At 40.4% G+C, this 17571-nt stretch overlaps 1 protein-coding gene across 10 annotated transcripts in view; it reads right to left on the reverse strand.

Annotated features, from left to right (window-relative positions):
* rapgef1b (Rap guanine nucleotide exchange factor (GEF) 1b) overlaps positions 1–17571 on the reverse strand; it is a 203660-nt gene that overhangs the window by 35735 nt on the left and 150354 nt on the right. For 4 of the 10 annotated variants that reach the window (XR_011588156.1, XM_070863841.1, XM_070863844.1 and 1 more), the window contains 5 exons: positions 12782–13036; positions 7686–7778; positions 5502–5525; positions 5137–5231; positions 3261–3369 (listed from right to left, as the gene is read on the reverse strand). Coding sequence is in view for 9 of the 10 variants with exons in the window: in XM_070863841.1 (XP_070719942.1) it covers positions 3261–3369; positions 5137–5231; positions 5502–5525; positions 7686–7778; positions 12782–13036 (576 nt within the window). In the remaining variant the exon portion in view is untranslated. The remainder of the gene's footprint in view (positions 1–3260; positions 3370–5136; positions 5232–5501; positions 5526–7685; positions 7779–12781; positions 13037–17571) is intronic. The other 6 variants (XM_070863848.1, XM_070863845.1, XM_070863842.1 and 3 more) reach the window with 5 other exon arrangements.

Genomic DNA, 17571 nt, shown 5'->3' on the forward strand with positions numbered 1-17571 from the left:
CATATTTTGATGGAGAGTGGTATCAAGCAAGTTTCCCCATGGAATCTCGTGTATAGATGTTGTGATAAGACAATGAACATCCATTTATCACAACCTCCTGTTTGCATCCTCTGAGGAAGTAATATAACCTATTCAGCATCTCACAAGCAGTCAGTTTCCTGTTAAGGCCATGATGCAAAAACTATCAAATGTTCTGGGAATGTTGAGGGACTAGTGTGCTAACTGTGACTAATGTCATGAATAGAGACACGATCCTATCTCATATTGTTTTGTTTATGCTGCACATAAAATCTGTTTAAATAAACTTGCTCTGGCATGTGTAGAAATTTGAAAAATCTTAGTATGCACACCACACATGGTATAAATCATCTATGCAGCTCCATAACCGTTTGTCTGTGAGATGCAATATTTTGAACTCCGATTAAATTGAGAAGACTGATGCCGTCTGTTTTGACTTCAGTTCTCCACACAGGCATTTTCTGATCCGATTTAAATCTTCATGGGGAGGGTACAGAGCAGTGGCTCTTTCTTACTGAAAACAAAGAAAAAGAGGGACATAATCTTTGCCTGCTCTTGGGCAATTTATAATAGACCACTCAAAAGGTTCGAGAACAGAAACAGAAATTGCTGGAAATGCACAGACCAGTCAGTATCCTTAAAGAGAAAAGACAGGTTATGACGTTTCCAATGATTGCAACTCAGATATTCTACTGGGTTCATTCAGCTGTTTAATGAAACCTGGGTTCTACCCAAACTTGGCTGTGATGGACAACACTGGGGCTAGATTGAGATAACAGTGTAACAAAAGCAATGAGAAAAATTGGATACTCAGTTTGTAGAATTGCTCACAAAATAAGTAAGTTTTGTTGGGGGCTAGATTTATTTATTTAATTGGCTCCTACTGTATTTCCATTTACCCCGATTATATTTAAGCCTGATACAAGCACACATTTGCAGTGTACTAGGCAAAGCACACACACACCTGCTATATATATATCATTGATCCAAGCATAGAATGCAAATGTCTCACTTCAATGATATGTAAGCACAGCTCTTGCCAAGTTAGTCACGGCTCAGTAGCCTTATGCTTCATCAGTTCTGGCCCTCAGTTCCAAGGAAGACAGACAAAATACTCAGGAAGGAAATCATGATTTGGTGTGGTGGGCTTGGGGGGGGGGGGGGCGGAAAGAAGAGACAGGAACCAGTACGCTTAATAGAAAGTAATACCTTATTTGATTGAAGTTATCTCTTTTATAATTCAGCATCATTGAGGCCTAATATTTCAGCTACCTGGGAGCACTCGGAGTCAAGTTACAGGCGCACTTACAAAATCCTGTGGCTTTGCATCCAAACCAGACTAGATACCAGAGGTGTCTGGCCCGGAACACTCAAAACAGAAATGCCCACAGTACCTTTGCCAGTTAATAGGGGACCCCATCCACCTGAATCACTGGAAAAAATAAATAAAAGTTTACTAACCTTTTTTTGCAGGTCTTCATACTTACCGTCGAGGTTAGACCTGCCTCCACGCGCCGGGGTCCTTCCCCCTGCTGCAGCGGGCTCCCGCCTGGACCAAACTGGCAGTTCGGCGGGCGGGAGGTCTTCCCTCTGCACCGGTGGGAAGCCTCCACAACTCGCTCGGAGGGGAGACCGTCCAGAAAACTCGGCGGCAGCAGGCAGTGAGTGCAACAAGTTCGGTCCCACAATCTGATGTAATAGTTTCTATAGATCAGGGCGATCTTCTTCAACCAAGACAAAATAGCCAATGCCCCAATCATATTGTTGGTAAGATGCAGTTCTTTAATCAAAGCACACTGACAGGAAAGAGCGTGCGTTTTCACCTCTGAGCAGCAGTCAACTGCTACAAAACAACAAATGATGGCAGTGCCAGCAACAGAAAAATATCATGGAGGCTTTCATTTGATTAACAGCCAACCTGCAACTCAAATCTCTAAACACCTGTGAGCTGAATACAAAGAGCAGAGATATAAATGTCAGCCTCGTGCTGGTGCAGGTATAGTATGTAATTATACTTCATGTGTTCCTGTATACCACAGGCATAGATTTCGCTCGCCCTTCCCCTTCTCTGTAATCTCCTCCACCTCCACAACCCTTGAGAACTCTACGTTGCTCCAATTCTGGCCTCTTGTGTATCCCCGATTTCCTTCATTCCACTATTGGTGGCCTTGCTTTCAACGGTCTAAGCTTTGGAATTCCATTCCTAAACCTCTCCGCCTCCATCTCTCTCTCCTTCGCCAAGGCACTCCTTAAAACCTATCTCCGAGTAAGTTTTTGGTCAGCCTTTATATCTAGAGGGCTAAACTTTAAAGGGGAGCAAGTTTTGCTACAGCTATATAAAGCCCTGGTTAAATTACATCTGGAGTATTGTATACCATTCTGGACACCGCATCTTAGAAAGGATATATTGGCCTTGCAGTGCAGATTCAACAGAATATTGCCAGCGTTCCAAGGGTTACATTCTGAGGAGAGATTACATAAACTAGGCTTGTATTTCCTGGAATATAGAATGTTAAGGAGTGATTTGACTGAGGTTTTAGAATTTAGAGAAGTTAGGAAACACTTCTTTGCACGTAGGGTGATAGAAGTGTGGAACTCTCCCACAAAAAGCTGTAATACTAGCTCCATTAATAATTTTAAATCTGAGATCGCTAAGGTTTTTGCTAGCCGTGGGTATCAAAGGAGACGGAGCCAAGGTGGGTAAAATGGAGTTAGGATACAGATCAGCCATGGTCTGAATGACCTACTCCTGTTCCTAATATCTCCTTATGTGGCTCGGAGTCAAATTCTGTCTGATAATGCTCCTGTGATTGCTATATAAATGCAAGTTATATATTGATCTTGAAATTCTAACTATATATCGACTCCCAGATACAATAGCTAAGATGGAAAATTTTGGTAGCGTCCTCTGAACAATTCAGGTATTATGGTCTGGAGAATTAGTGATTTTGAAAAACGAGACTTCCACACACGCTATGCCACAAGAGACTTCAGGCAATTGGGAAATATCATTTTTGAAAACTGCCAAGTTTGCTGTTTTTACATTAACACCACATCAAGTACTAGTTTGTAACCTGGAAACAGACGATGGGGTTATTTCACAGGGAGCTGGGGACCAATTCCTTTGCAGGTAAACATTGCTCAGCTGGCAATGCAGCACAAAAGGAATGAAAGATTATGTCAACTAATTAATCCACAGCCAGTGCATCAATCTGTACACTTTGTGCTAAAGCATAGATTACCTCCTGTTTGAGTGTTAGCCTAGCCACAATCTCTTCGTGATCGATGAGTGATAATTCATCCGTTTCATCATTTTGATCCAAATCTGGCGAACTCTGGGAGTCTGCTCGCCTAGGGAACAGTACAGAAATGATCAATAGGTAAATTAGACACAATGAATTCATGCAGCTCAGAAATATGTAAAGAAATGGCATACATCAAACTTAAATATAATATACAAAGTGAGAAAACTATTCTAAATGTCATCCAATTTATCATCTACCCAATTCATAGCTTTCTGCTCAGTTAAATTCTAATGGATTCTTGACTTCACTCCAAAAAGTACTTCCTTGGCCGTAACGTGCTTTTGAGGCGACCAGTGGGCGTGAAATGCTCTATATAAATGCAAGTCTGTCTTTCTTCCCCGTCCTCCCTCAAAATGCCCCATGCTCCACTCCTGGCTAACCCAACTACCAGTCCATCTTCAACTTCCTTTTCCTCAAGGTCCTTGAATGGGCCCTTGCCTCCAAACACTCAAACTCCCTGTTTCAATCCCTTCAGTCTGATTTCTATCCCATCAACAGCACCAAGACCGCTGTGGTTAAAGTCACTAATGAGAACTCCTGTGATTGTGATACATTATCTCTCCTTGTCCATTCTGCGATATTCAATGCAGACAATCACATCATCCTCCATCAGCTTTTTTCCAGGGTCCATCTCCATTACACTTCTCATGTGGCTCCCTTCCTACCTATCTCAATGCAGCCAGAGCGTCAAGTATAGACTTTTCCTCCTGCCCACGTGATCACTTCGTGTACCCCAAGGATTCATCCTCAGCCTCCTTTTCTTCATCTACATGTTACCCCTTATCATCCAAAAACGTTTTCCATTTGTATCCTGATGTCACTCAGCTGTACCTCAGTAATTCCCTTGACTCCACAATTACCTCCGACTACCTGTTGGATTCCACTAAAACCTTCATCTTTGCTGCCAACTATCTCATGCTGATTGCCTGGTCAGGTTGCACCAGACAGTACATAACCTTGGTGCCCTGTTTGATCTGGAGCAGAGTTGCACAATGGTGTCAACAAGACTGCTTATTTCAACTTCTGCCTTTCACCCCCAACTCTTACTCCAACTGAAATCCTAATCGGTGATATTGCCACCTCGACTTGATTTTTTCAACATTACGCTCTCTTTCCCCCTCTCCTCCTCCTTTCCCCCTTTCCCCCCTTTCCCCCCTCCTCCCTCCTCCCCCCCCCCCTCCCAAGTCTTCCAGTTTCCACGAACTCCAACTGGGCCAAAATTAGCTTCCAGCTGTCTAAACCCTACACTCCAAAACTCCCTCCATAAATCTTTCCCCTTACCTTGAAACAACTTCTCAAAATCTACTTATTTGATCACATTTTTGGTCATCTCACATTTATGCTCAGTGTCCAATTTTACTCTTATCTGATGCCCCTTGGGATATTGTTTCTCTACTTTTAATAGCACTATATAAATGCATGCTTGCCTTAGTTTAATGTAGTCCATTCATACTCACAAAATCATCATCATCATGTTCACTGAATCTTAAAGCCAATGTGAAGTTAACACTTACTTTGAACTGCTTTAGTCATTGTAGGAAACTTATAGAAAGACTCTGGGGCTTTAGGATTATGGAGCAGATTCCAACTGTCTTTGAACAAATCCCAAACTTAATGAAAACATCCTTTTATTCATAATAAAAAAAATTAAAAAATCTTTATATATGCTAATTACAGCATTACAAAAAATGCATTACATGTACACTAGTGACAAATAACAGCACATGGTCAAATGTGATTATAACAATAAATTAGGTTTCAAGGGTTTTTATTTGATTGAAAGAGGAGTGTCGGTTTTTGTCTTCAATCCCACCTGTCATCTCTATCTTGGATTTCCTTTTCATTAGTTGTTGATATTGGAAAGTCGTTATGATGGATCTCTTGTTCATTCGGAGACCCCACAGGCTCCTGGGGGGAAATAAACTATGTTAAACAATGTAAAAAATGCACTCTAGGAATTCATCTTGGTTAACAGGCAGCACACATTTGACTGAACTTGGATAGAGTGTCCCAATCGGTACAGCTTTTGTAATTTTTCAATACATGGATAGAGAGCCCACAATAATTACAGCCATTTCCAAGTATTATCTACTATTGATGATCATATTGTCCAAAAATGTTAAAAATTGCTGGGTACAATTGTAATTTAAGCCAAAAGTTAAAGATGGAATCACTTACAGTGTCAGCACACATCGGTATTTCCTGAATAGCCAGAAAGAAAGAATAAAAAATGGTCGATGACTAACCAACACTGGGTTTCTTCTTCCCAGGAAATATGAACCTTTGAAGTACTAAATATCAGTTGACTACTGAATGATATCCAAAAAATGATGTTCTGCAAATATCCAATACTGAATATTATAAACTAGAGAAGTGTACAGAATCATAGAACTCCCCGGCCCGAAAGTACGCAAAATATACTGTGATCTTGGTACTGTCGCTGTCGAGATCCTCATTCAGCATTCAAAGTCAACCGGCCAATAGGTTTATCACTAAATAGGCAACTTGTTTGTAAATCTGTATGAATTTGCTAAATTAATGACTATTCTATGGCTCTGTACTTTAAAACTTAATATTCATCACAAATCTGCAGAAAATCACATTTGGAAAATGTTACAGTCAACACGAGTATATATTGAGTGGCAAGATATATTTAGTACCCCAAAATTTTTTTTTAAAAGTTAGTGTAGGAGTAGCCCTTAATTGCTGGGCATTATAAAATAACTGCTAATAAGGCAACTTAGTAGTGTAGAGGATAATACACCCACTTAACTTTTGTAGTACAGGTAGCAGCAGATTTTACACCAAGTGTTGCCAGAACTGTGGCAAATTCTCCAAACTGGGACTGTTGCTGTACCCTCAAACTGAAAAGTGAGCATTTTATCCACTATTCCAGCAGGGTGGTCAATTAGGACACACAATTCCATAAGACAAAGAATTTAAAATTGATTAGTTTGCCATAGAGCTTTCATAGTTAAAACAGCAGACCCAGGTCAACCCAATCAATTATCAACCCAAATTAACTGGGTAATCACTTAGGCTCCAATCTGTACAAGTATTAGGTGCATATCATTCAAGATTAATGTAGTACACACTACAGAAGGAACAATGATGGGCATAACTGAGCAATTGGTGATTATATTTACATATCGGGAGAAAAATGTTTATAACTGATTATTCATTTGGTATAACTAATCAGTAATTAGTTACACCCTTTTACTATTCTTGAAAGCCCTATATTTCAATATATTCTCATGCAGAAAGGCTGGAGTAGAAAGCCAATTTTGATTACTGTAGCCATGAGAGAAAGTAGTTCAATGGCCAATAGCCATTCTCCATGCAAGCAGTTATATGTGTAGCATGAAGCATGTTAAAGGCGCATATTTTATAAGCTGCAAAGCTGCACCACCAAGACCAACAACCACAGACTTCTCAACTACATGTCTGATCAATGACTGAAATACCAAGAAGCAATTCGGTATTCTGTACACACGGCTGAATCAGTTGCAGAAATTAAATAGTGTCCCATAGTTCTCTGCACTGGGAAAACATGATTTATTCCCTGCTGTAAATGTCTTCAGTGATGCAATATGATTGCTGACTTTCCTGCAGAGAGATGCTGGGTACTAATGTAGTAATCGTCTACTTGCACTGTAGCTGAAGGAATAGAAAAAGCAGTGTCACCCTTCACCTGCGTGCACCTCGAATACAAAACTGGATGCAGCATTGCCGAGCTAGATGTCGAGACAGTGATAGGCCACTGTGGCTGCTGTAAGCCCACAGAAATTTGTGTTGAGCCTTTGACTATAAAGTTGAGTGAAGCTATGACATCCTAAGCTGGGTTGTGCATTGAAGTGTTGCAGTGCATTGCATGCCTGGAACTGGAAGTTGCAATAATGCTTTAGGTTTTGTGGACTACTGCAGGATGTAGTAGAGCATTGCAGATGCAAGTAAGCTTAAAGAAAGGGAACCACACTTAATATTTTACAAAATCTTACCTACCAATTAGAAGCTGGCCCATGTTTTGCTTCAATGTCAACTGTTAATGGTAGAAATTGCCAATTATATCTCAACAAATTAAGCTAAATTTTCTTTGGCAAAAAGGAGCAGTACTTCCTGACCATAATGGCATCTCAGACTTACCAACTACATTGTACTTGCCAAACAAACTTGGCATGTGATATCCTACCATCTAAGCAGGGCAAAAAAAGAAACTGGGTGGGTGGTTGGTTGGGGTGTTAATTTTATTAATGAGGAGTTTCACAGCACAATAATATGAGCAGCACAACATAAGACCATTTCCAGCATGCTTTCCTCTGGAGCCAAGCAGCAATGACTTAACATGCTTCTGAAGCTACTTACTGCTTCTGGGTGAGAGAGGTCTCCATTGGTTTGGTTGGACGAATACAGATTGACGTATTCACCCTCACCAGCATCCTCACTATTGCTCTCGCTCTACAGGAGACAAGACCATAAGGTCTCAAGATACTCACTCCTGGTTTCTCTGCACAATGGTTTCGACGCAAGACCATAATCAACACACAAACAAACCCCATTTATCAAACTGGCATATTGAGCCAATTTCCCAGTGACGTGCAGCTTACTTCACTTGGGAGAGCAAGACAGCCCAAGCGATGGCCTTCGCCAGTGCACCAGCCAACAAGTCTATGCAAAGGCCTAAGGTTGTAACAGAGACACACCAGTAACATTTTTCCCTCACCCCTGCTCGCAGTTGGTAACTGGATTCAGCCTCACGTGCCTCTAATTCGTGTTCTGATTAATGGTCTCCACCCAAAATGTTAGCCTACCTTTTCCAGATTCTGATGAACCTACTATGTATTTCTAACTATTTCTGTTTAAGATTTCCAGCATTTGCAGTTTTTATTTCTGTTTAGATTTTGAATGTTTATTTGAAGAAAGCCTCATGGACACCAAAGTTAGAAGTTTCAACACAAACATATTGAAGATACTAAATATTGAGGTTTTTAGGCTTTGCTGATTTGTGGTGCATTTCTCAACAAATCCACACCCAAAAGTTAGTTGGGAATTTGAACAGGTTTGGGGGATATCTTTTGATAATCAATCAGCAATAAATGAATTTTCAATTATTTACAGCCCCCTTGTGAAATACTAGACTTCACAGTACAGTATTTTGAAAGTCTCACTCCCTTTTCAATATATAGAGTAAAATAAAACATTCTTGCTTCCTTTCATTATGTAAATGTCACAGGCAACAAAATGTAAATTACCCATAAGAAATACTTTGCTCCCAATAGTGAACTCAGTGAATGAAACATTACACAGTGTACACCGAGGTGAACCTCAGCAACAGCTGGCCTTAGGGTCACTAGATGTAGTCACTAATAAACGACAAAAAATGTCAGTGGCCTTCAAAAAAAAGCTGTCCATCAACATTATTATAGAAAAAAAGTTGTTACTTTATACACAGGTGTTTGTCTGAATCAGTCTGAAGCGCAGCTGCCTCTGCCTGGGATAGAACTCTCACACCAGATTATTTTCACCAGTCCATTTGCCACCATTCTGTTGTTTCTTTAGTTGGCCTCTATCTTGCACAAATGTTAACTTTGTTTAACAGCTGACTGCTATAGGTTAAATTCTTGCTCTACTTACTTTGTACTATAATATATATATTATATATATATATATATATATATACACACACTCTTAAAAATCAATCTAGGACATTAACCTAAATAGAAATTATATGGTGGTACTGTACAATAATCAACTCAACAAAAATTCTAATACAAATACGGTGATATAATGGGTCACGATGCAATATATTCGTGTATAAAGTGGATCAGCTCTAAGTGGTGATAGGACTGCACGTTTGAAGAAAAACAAACCTATTTATAGAAGTCTTCTAAAGCATGCAGGGCTTCAGGCAACAGGCTAACTTGTTTACTCAGAATTACAGATCAGCTAATGATCGGATGGGTGAACAGCCAGCCGTGTGCAATTAATAGATGTGAAACAAAGGCAAGGACAAACATTTAAGTTTCTAGAAAGTGCGAGACTTGGGCAAAACTGAATAATTAGGATCTCCACTTTTCAGGTTTAACTGATAAAAATCCATCAAACCTGCAACAAATCTGCTACGTTGAACAGTAGAAAAACTCAAAATATTCACCGCAATAGCTCTCCATTAACGGTTTGATTTTAAAATCCTGATTGCAGGATTATGCCTGGAAGTTCATGGCCATGAGTTTCAGCATGCCTGTAATGCCTTTCCTGTGTTGATCCTGTGTGCAACTCGACACCTACTTTGACCAAATTAAAACACAATGAATTTGGGGAAACCAAATAAAAAGCTAAAAATAAACCTCACGCCCTCAAAAATAAACATTCTTAGACACAGGGAAAATGAAGTTTGGCCAAACTACAGGTTAATGGCCTGTAGGCTCCTTGTCGTATATTTGAGAGTTCATCTGGTTGAGACATTTGAGCAGTGGTTTAATCGCTCTTTTTGGGAAGGGGCTGTCAAAATACTTTGAGTTCTGTGGTGATATCCTTGCCTTAAAATCTACAACTCAAATAGTTCCTTTTTACAGCAAAGTTTTATTCCTGAATTATATATATGTACATTGGTTTGAGTATTTAATGAACTTTCTTTAAAAAGGACATCTTTGTGCTATGTAATTCTCACTCCATCTACATACACATTAACTGGCAGTAGGTGCATTAAAAATGGCCAACTAGCTGAATTATAATAAAAATCCAACCCTGTTTATTGAGGATTACTGCCTAACAAAGCTATTAAAAAAATTTAATTAATGCCTGAAATTCATTTAACCAAATAGTGCCCTAATGTGTATGTGTCAAATATCTAAGTACACTGATCCAAGCACTGCAGTACTCGGGGAGTATTTTTGAGCAATACAAGCGGCTAGCTGGAGAAAACTGTCCAGTTTTACAACTCTGAGAAAAACCGTCAGGATCATCGGCTCTCTTCCAGCACTAGAAACGTAACCCTGGAACAGCACGGTGCCCAAGTACTTTCGAAATAGCAGCTTTTAAATATGAAAAGCTGGCTGAACACCAGCTGCGTCACTAGTGAGAAACTACTACCTGTACTTCATGGTCTTACTACAATTTCCCAGAAATAGCAGCGTTAAAGCTCTATGTTTTACTGAATGCGTGGCAATACAAGTACTGTAGTATAGACTTTACTCATCTTAATTCAAAATGACAATTCAAATTATCTGCATTAATATTTTCAATCACTAAATTCCCACTTGGCTGTGTTATTTACATCATTAAATTCAAATTATTGGATAATTTGATTTTTTTTTAAGCACATAAACAACTCAATCAGTGGACTCTAATCCAAAAGAGTTTACAATCGTTAAACATTTTTATATTTTTCTTAAAAAAAAGCTTTTACCATCAGCTTTACAGTTTGGGCCAAGGCAAAGGTTTTCACTATAATGGATTGAAGATTTCAACAATAAATAAATGTGAAAAAGCAGGGCTCCTATTTACAGAACAGGTTCAGATCAGCATGACTGGTAATACAATCTCTCATTGAAACGATAGGGCATGGAAATATAAAACAAACAGGGACTGGGGGAAGAGAAGTATTGGATGGTGCAGTGTTCTTTCACCTTTGAGACCTGCATTCAAAGCCAGCCCAGCCCACTCTAGTGACAGTTCTAGGATCACAGAAACTATAGCGCAGGAAGAGGCCATTCTATCCATCAAGTCCATGCTGACATTACCTCTTCAATTCATTTAAATCCCATTTCCCGATATCCTTTTCAAATATTTATCAAATTTCCTTTAAATTGACACAGTATTTGCCTCTACAGCCACTTGCAGCAAAGCATTCTATGCTTTAATAACCTCGTATGCAAAAAAATTCTAACTTCACCCTATGTGCCCATGTTACAGATTTGCCAAGCAGTGGAAGCAATATTTCACTATATATCCTCAAAAATGTTTGCAATTTTGAAAACTTCTATTACAGCCCATAACCTTCACTGTTCAATTGAGAAAGGCCACAATTTGAGTCTTTCTTCATAATCTCCTAATTCTTAGCCTAATCTCCTAATATTATAGTCTTCCTATAAATGAGGTGCCCAGAACTACACACACAAGTGCAACTGTTGTCTAACCAATGGCTTGTACAAATTCACAAGTATTTCTTTGGTTTGATTATATCCATATAATAGCGATACATTTCTCTGCAATGAACTGTATGTGTCACATCTCTTCCCACTTCATTAACCGCTCCATGTCCTCTTCCAATCTCCTGCCTTTTTTTAAATTCATTCTCAGGATGTAGCATTGATTTGTAGTGGCTTGATGCAACTGAGCAGCTTGTGAGGCCACTTCAGAGTAGATCACATTGGTGTGGGACTGGATTCACATATAGACAAGACTGAGCAAGGATGGCAGATTTCCTTCCCTGAAGGACGTTGGTGAACCAGTTAAGTTTTCGTACTCACAGTATGACATGCCCCAAATGTGGTGATACCAGCAAACTTCAACATCATTTCTCTTGTACACTTGTTTGAATAATTTATATAAATGGAAAACTAGATCCCTGGGGAAAATTCCATATCCTGCTAACTTGGGAGTTTTATAGACAGGACTATTTAATTCACAGTCTTGCACCAGCTGAAGCCAGATTTCTGTTAAGACTTCAATGTAATTGGTGCCTCTAGTTCCTGGTCTTTAATTCCAATATTTTGCATATATAAACTTTGCAACCTTGACCCACACATTTCTTAGGATCCTTTTCATTTCTATTTTCTTTCATTACTCTTCTTCTAAGCATTCCCTCTTGCTCTACATGACTCTCTATAGCCCCTTAAGCTCAGATTTTAAACAATTTTGCCCCTTCATTTTATTTATTCTTAACCCCACCCCTAAAAGTTTCTCCATGTTTGAGTCTCAGTGCAGTCCCTCACAGGTGTGGGTCTCCTTGTGAATTTTAGGATCCAAGAATGGTTAGTGTGGTAATGGGGATAGTCTATGGTTGAGGGCTGGCAGCAAAAGCTGGTGACAAGCCGAGAGAATTGGACTCTGTCTGGCTTATACGTCACCCGATGCGATTCCTTAAGTGATTCCACAGTAAGGAACGTGATAAACATTGTTTTTTAAATCCAAATCATCAGCACAGCTGAAATTGTACTTTTTCTTACCAATAGACCATCTGCTTTTAAATGCTGAGTGACATCTTGAAGATATACCTTTTGTTTCATTTTTTAAAAAACTTACTTTTCTCTCTGGAGCAGAGGATTTTCATTTGAACGAACGGCATACAAACGGACATTGTACATTTAAAGCAAGCTTATTTGGTTGAAAGTGGGGGATGGGGGGGAATACATTTAAAGATATCAACTGAATTCCCCTACCCCAATCACAGTTTTAGGGGAGTTTTATTAAGAGTGCAGGATTTGAAAAGCACCAAAGCATTCATAAGCAGTTCTCACCGAAGAAGTTTGGAGAGAGGTGGGGAAAGCAGATTCAGGAGGGAGGCAGACAGGAACGGGCTTTGCATTGTCATGAGAGCAGTCCAGCAGTTCCGTAGCTTTCACTATGCCAGCCGAGCCCGGTAAAGTTAGATCGGAGCTCCTCGATTGGTGCACAGCTGGAAAGTGGGAGGAGATAGTGCAGAGAGAAGGAGATGCAGAGGTATGATGGTGAGGAACAAAGTCCTGTGAATAGGACCTAAAAACCGACTTGAACTGAGGAGAGAGAGAAAAAGGAAAGGTTCACAAGTCAAATATTTTTTTTTTTAAAACAGACAATCCCACAGCATAGTAAGTCGCTTCAAAGCAATTTGTTTTAAAGAGAATTTCCCCTCCCCCACCACCGCACCATGTACCAAGTCTTTATTTCTCCTCAACAATCAATTTATGAGATATACTGAACAACATTTTTCCCATTCAACAGCGGCAAGTTTAAACTGTGCTGTTTGTTCAGAGCATTGGTTTAAACAGAGCAAACAGTCGTGTAGCAAGCCCGCTGGTTTAGTTTCCCATCAGTGTGAAAGCCACAGAGTGTTGCAAAGTAACCACGGGCAGTGCAAGGCAAAAAATACTACTCAAATACAAGTGTGTGGTGTATTGTCAAAAATTCTAACATGTTAATCATTCGAAGTTTTTTGACATAAACAATCGAGAGATGCCTTTCAAACTCAGAAACCATAGATGATAATCTACGGAATACATACTGCCATCCAGATTTGACTAACTCTCAAATTGTTGTGCCATCGTCAGTTTTACAGCTGGATTTCCCTAATGAAAGTTGTAACAGTCATGGTCCGACCAACACTACTTTCAGCTCTACCGCTGTTATTGAACCGGCTCAAACATCGATCTGCAGCTGTGACAGCAGTGTTTCTGGTCAGTCTCAATTTACCCATGATCTTATTGGGGGAGACGAGGAATCAATGCCGGTTGATGAGGAAGCAGACGGCAATGATTCACAGGCCAATCAGAGAATATATGCAAGTCGAGGGAAGTCAACTAGCCAGCTCTAATCAGATTTTGTATACTTCTACTTAGCTTGAAATTTTGTGTTCCAAATATGACAACTTTCCCCAAACTCTTAGTTTTTGGACACAAAAATATGTTTGTCAATTCAATCAAATCATTATCATTCATCGAGTACAACTTCTGTATGTAGAAAGCAACAAATTGCATTTGAATCACAAAGAGATTATATCAAGATAGTGCATGGAGAAATTGGTGGATTGGCATGCTGCATCTTGTTAATCTGTTTTTGCTGCATTTAGTAATATAAAAAACTTAGCATAATTGTCTTAAGGTGGACCCCTCCAAGACTCTGGGCAGTGGGGAGGGAAATGGGTACCACCATCTAGTAGTCTTTATTTATGTAGAATGTCGGAAAATAATGAACTATGCAACATTTCCAACTAACCCCCCGAACCTTTTGGATTGTTTTACGCTTGCATGTATTCTCTTGCACCACGTATCATGTTCCTACTGGATGAACAGACAGTTTAGGGGCTTTCCGGATGGTTTAATGAGTTTATTCACTGGCATTTGATTGATTACATCTTAGTCAGTAAAAAAAGACAATACACAATGTCAAGATCACCAAAGGAATGAGGTGCTGAATGTTGGACAGACCATTGCCTTATTCGTCCAAAACTCATCATTCACATTAAACCTCCTTGGAGGCCCCAAGGCAAAAAAGCACTTGGTTAAATCTGAGCAAACTCAAGTCTCTTTGCTCAAGACAAGGTCTCTGCACAGCTGTTAAAAGGCATTTGATCACCGTAAGCACAGCTTCTGGAGACATGTCCATAATGCAGCTTTGGAAGTCGTGGGTCCAACAATCCATAAACACCAAGACTGGTTTGATGAAAATGATTTAACACCACCTGCACGTATCAGCTATAACGGACAAGTCATAATCAAGATCAAATGTATGATAACATTCGTAAACAAGTCCAGATTGAACTCTTGTGCAATACATGCTCCAGCAAAGTTACAGATCAATTACAGTCCTATACCTGACCAGAATGACATGAACTTTTTTAATACTCTTAAACCAGTATATGGCCCATAATCCAACGGCTCCACCCATTATGAGCGGGGAGAGAAACATTGAGGCCCTGAACTATTCTACATCTACTATTAACACACTCATACAGATAATGTAAAATCTGGCACCAACAATTTGTTCTCGGACCTCTCTGCATTTATATATTAAAAATAGCACAACTGATTTGTAGGTCAACCGAGAGAAATGCTGAAATCTGTAAAGTGAAACGGAAAAGCCTGTCCAAGTGCACGGCATTATCTAGTGTATTTATATTATCTAGCTGGCAGAGAATTTACTTAGCCATTTTTTCCACACTACATGAATAATATTACAACGATGTGAGTCTGTAGATGCAATTGTTTTGTCTACCATTCAAGATAATATTTACATAGATTTGGGTTACACGGGGCCCCAAACTTCAAAAATACTTTTGGCATAGCAAAGGTCTTAACTGCATTTATCTACTGTTGCATAGTTTGTGAAGCATTTTTAACTGGCCATTATGTAACTATTACAGCTTGCAAAACAAACATTTCTCTGCTGACAAAGAAAATTACATTTATGTAGTTTAGCATTTAATTGAACCAGAGAAATTAAATATGGGCATTGAATAGAGGATTGTTTAAGGAAGTCAGTTTGATAATGTTAGATTGGTACAGTGCATGTCGGTTCTGAAGCTGCAGTTCCATTTACTTATCCACAACCTTCATAACAAGGCAGTTACTAATTAATCCAGCCGTAACTTACCGATAGACTCAACTGAAATCTGTCGCAATGAAACATGACTAGACTAGTTAATCCAGAAGTGTTTAGATCTGCTTGATTTACTAAACATGGCTCCCAAGATAGTGTTACTACCCCAGTTAAAAGTCTGCAACAAATTGACATCATTGGCCAGCATCCCACCTTCCGTAAACTTGAGCTCCTGCAAAACTCTGCTGTCTGCATCCTAACTCACACCAATTCCCGTTCACACATCAACCCTGTGCTCGCTGACCGCTCAAAATGCTGGAGAAGTACCACCAGCGCTGCCTCCGCAAGATCCTGCAAATCCACTGGGAGAATAGAGGCACCAACGTCACTGTACTCGCTCAGGCCAACGTCCTGTAAGGGGTTTTCACAGGGTTGTTGTTGTGCCTTGGGTGTCTCTCTCTGGGCTTCTGCCCTCACAGCTTATGCCTGGCCTGTGAGGTACCCTGAGTGCTGCAAGAGCACCCCTGGAGAGACTGTGTCCACAGCTTATGAAGGGGGTTTTGAGACTCGTGCGTCCCCACAGCTTATGCCTAGCCTGTGAGGCACCTGTGAGTGTCAAACACTTCTAACCCCTTCTTCCCTAGCCTGTGACACACAGTTGAGCGTTTTCGAGGCGCTCCTAGCTTCCCTTACACGGTTCTGACATAAGACTCACGATCAGGAGATGTAATACAATAGAACTGAGACAAGGTGATTCCAAGAGGAACTTTAGGCTTCCAATTTATTTGACAAGGTGCATCTCAACAAACAGCAATACACCAACAAAACAATCCCCCTAAATCCCACTAAACGGACACAACGAAAATCTTTACACCAGTTTAGCAGTACAATGCCCAACCTCCCACCTTTCCTGGCCTAACTGAGTTGGGAGTTCTGGGGACCAGAGGTTATACTCACTACTGTGCCTTCTGCAGTCTGGTGGTTTGTTTCTTCTATCTTCAGTGTCTTCGGACACTGGTTTTCCTTCCGTGTCGAGAGGCCTGTGGTTGTGGTTGTTGAATCACCAGGGCAGGGAAAATCATCACTCCTCTCTTCTTCACTACGTCAGAAACCCTTTTTTTATAGCCAGATTATCCAGTCCGCCTCTCCTGCTGAAGTAGATTCTTCTCATTGGTGGACTTTTGATTTTGAAAAATGCAACAGTTTGAGGTTTTTAGGTTTTTATTCCCACTGATCTTAACCTACTCAAGGTTTGAGTGGGTGTTGATTGCATTGGCCTCCTGTAGCCATTGTGCTAGTCTGGCCTGAGCCAGATATTTCTATGCCTGATGAAAAAGGTGTTGGAATATGTATGTGGCATTGTTTAAATGCTAATGTTTTCAAGGGGCAAGTTTCGAGGGTATACAGTTCCCAGACAATTTGATTAGTTCCAATGTCCAAACTGGCCCTTTTGATTTTGACTCCACCCCTTTTCTTGCAGACCTTAAAAAAAATCCCAAATTCGATTAAAGTTCATAGTTTCTTCCATGTGCACTTTAGGATTTAAAACTTTCTGGTAGATAGTTCCAAATTAAATTCCCTTTCCTATGAGTCCAAACACGGGGGGGGGGGGGTCTCCATTTGTGTCCCAAAGTTTTCCTTCCATCGGTTTCAATTCACAGCACAGACTGATCCCACAGCCCTTTTCCTTCTGGGTAAAATGAGGGGGTTTTCGTCCTCCCCTACAATCCCCAGCATCGAAGCACTGACCACGCTCCATCAGCTCTGTTGGGCAGGCCACATTGTCCGCTTGCCCGACACGAGACTCCCAAAGCAAGCGCTCTACGCGGAGTTTTGACATGGCAAGCGAGCCCCAGGTGGGCAGAGGAAATGCTTCGAGGACACCCTCGAAGCCTCCTTGATAAAAGTGTAACATCCCCATCGACCCCTGGGAATCCCTGACCCACGACCGCCCAAAGTGGAGGAAGAGCATCCGGGAGGGCGCTGAGCACCGAGAACAAGCAGAAACCAAGCG

This window comes from Pristiophorus japonicus, chromosome 20 (assembly GCF_044704955.1).
Source record: "Pristiophorus japonicus isolate sPriJap1 chromosome 20, sPriJap1.hap1, whole genome shotgun sequence".
NCBI classification, from domain to species: domain Eukaryota; kingdom Metazoa; phylum Chordata; class Chondrichthyes; family Pristiophoridae; genus Pristiophorus; species Pristiophorus japonicus.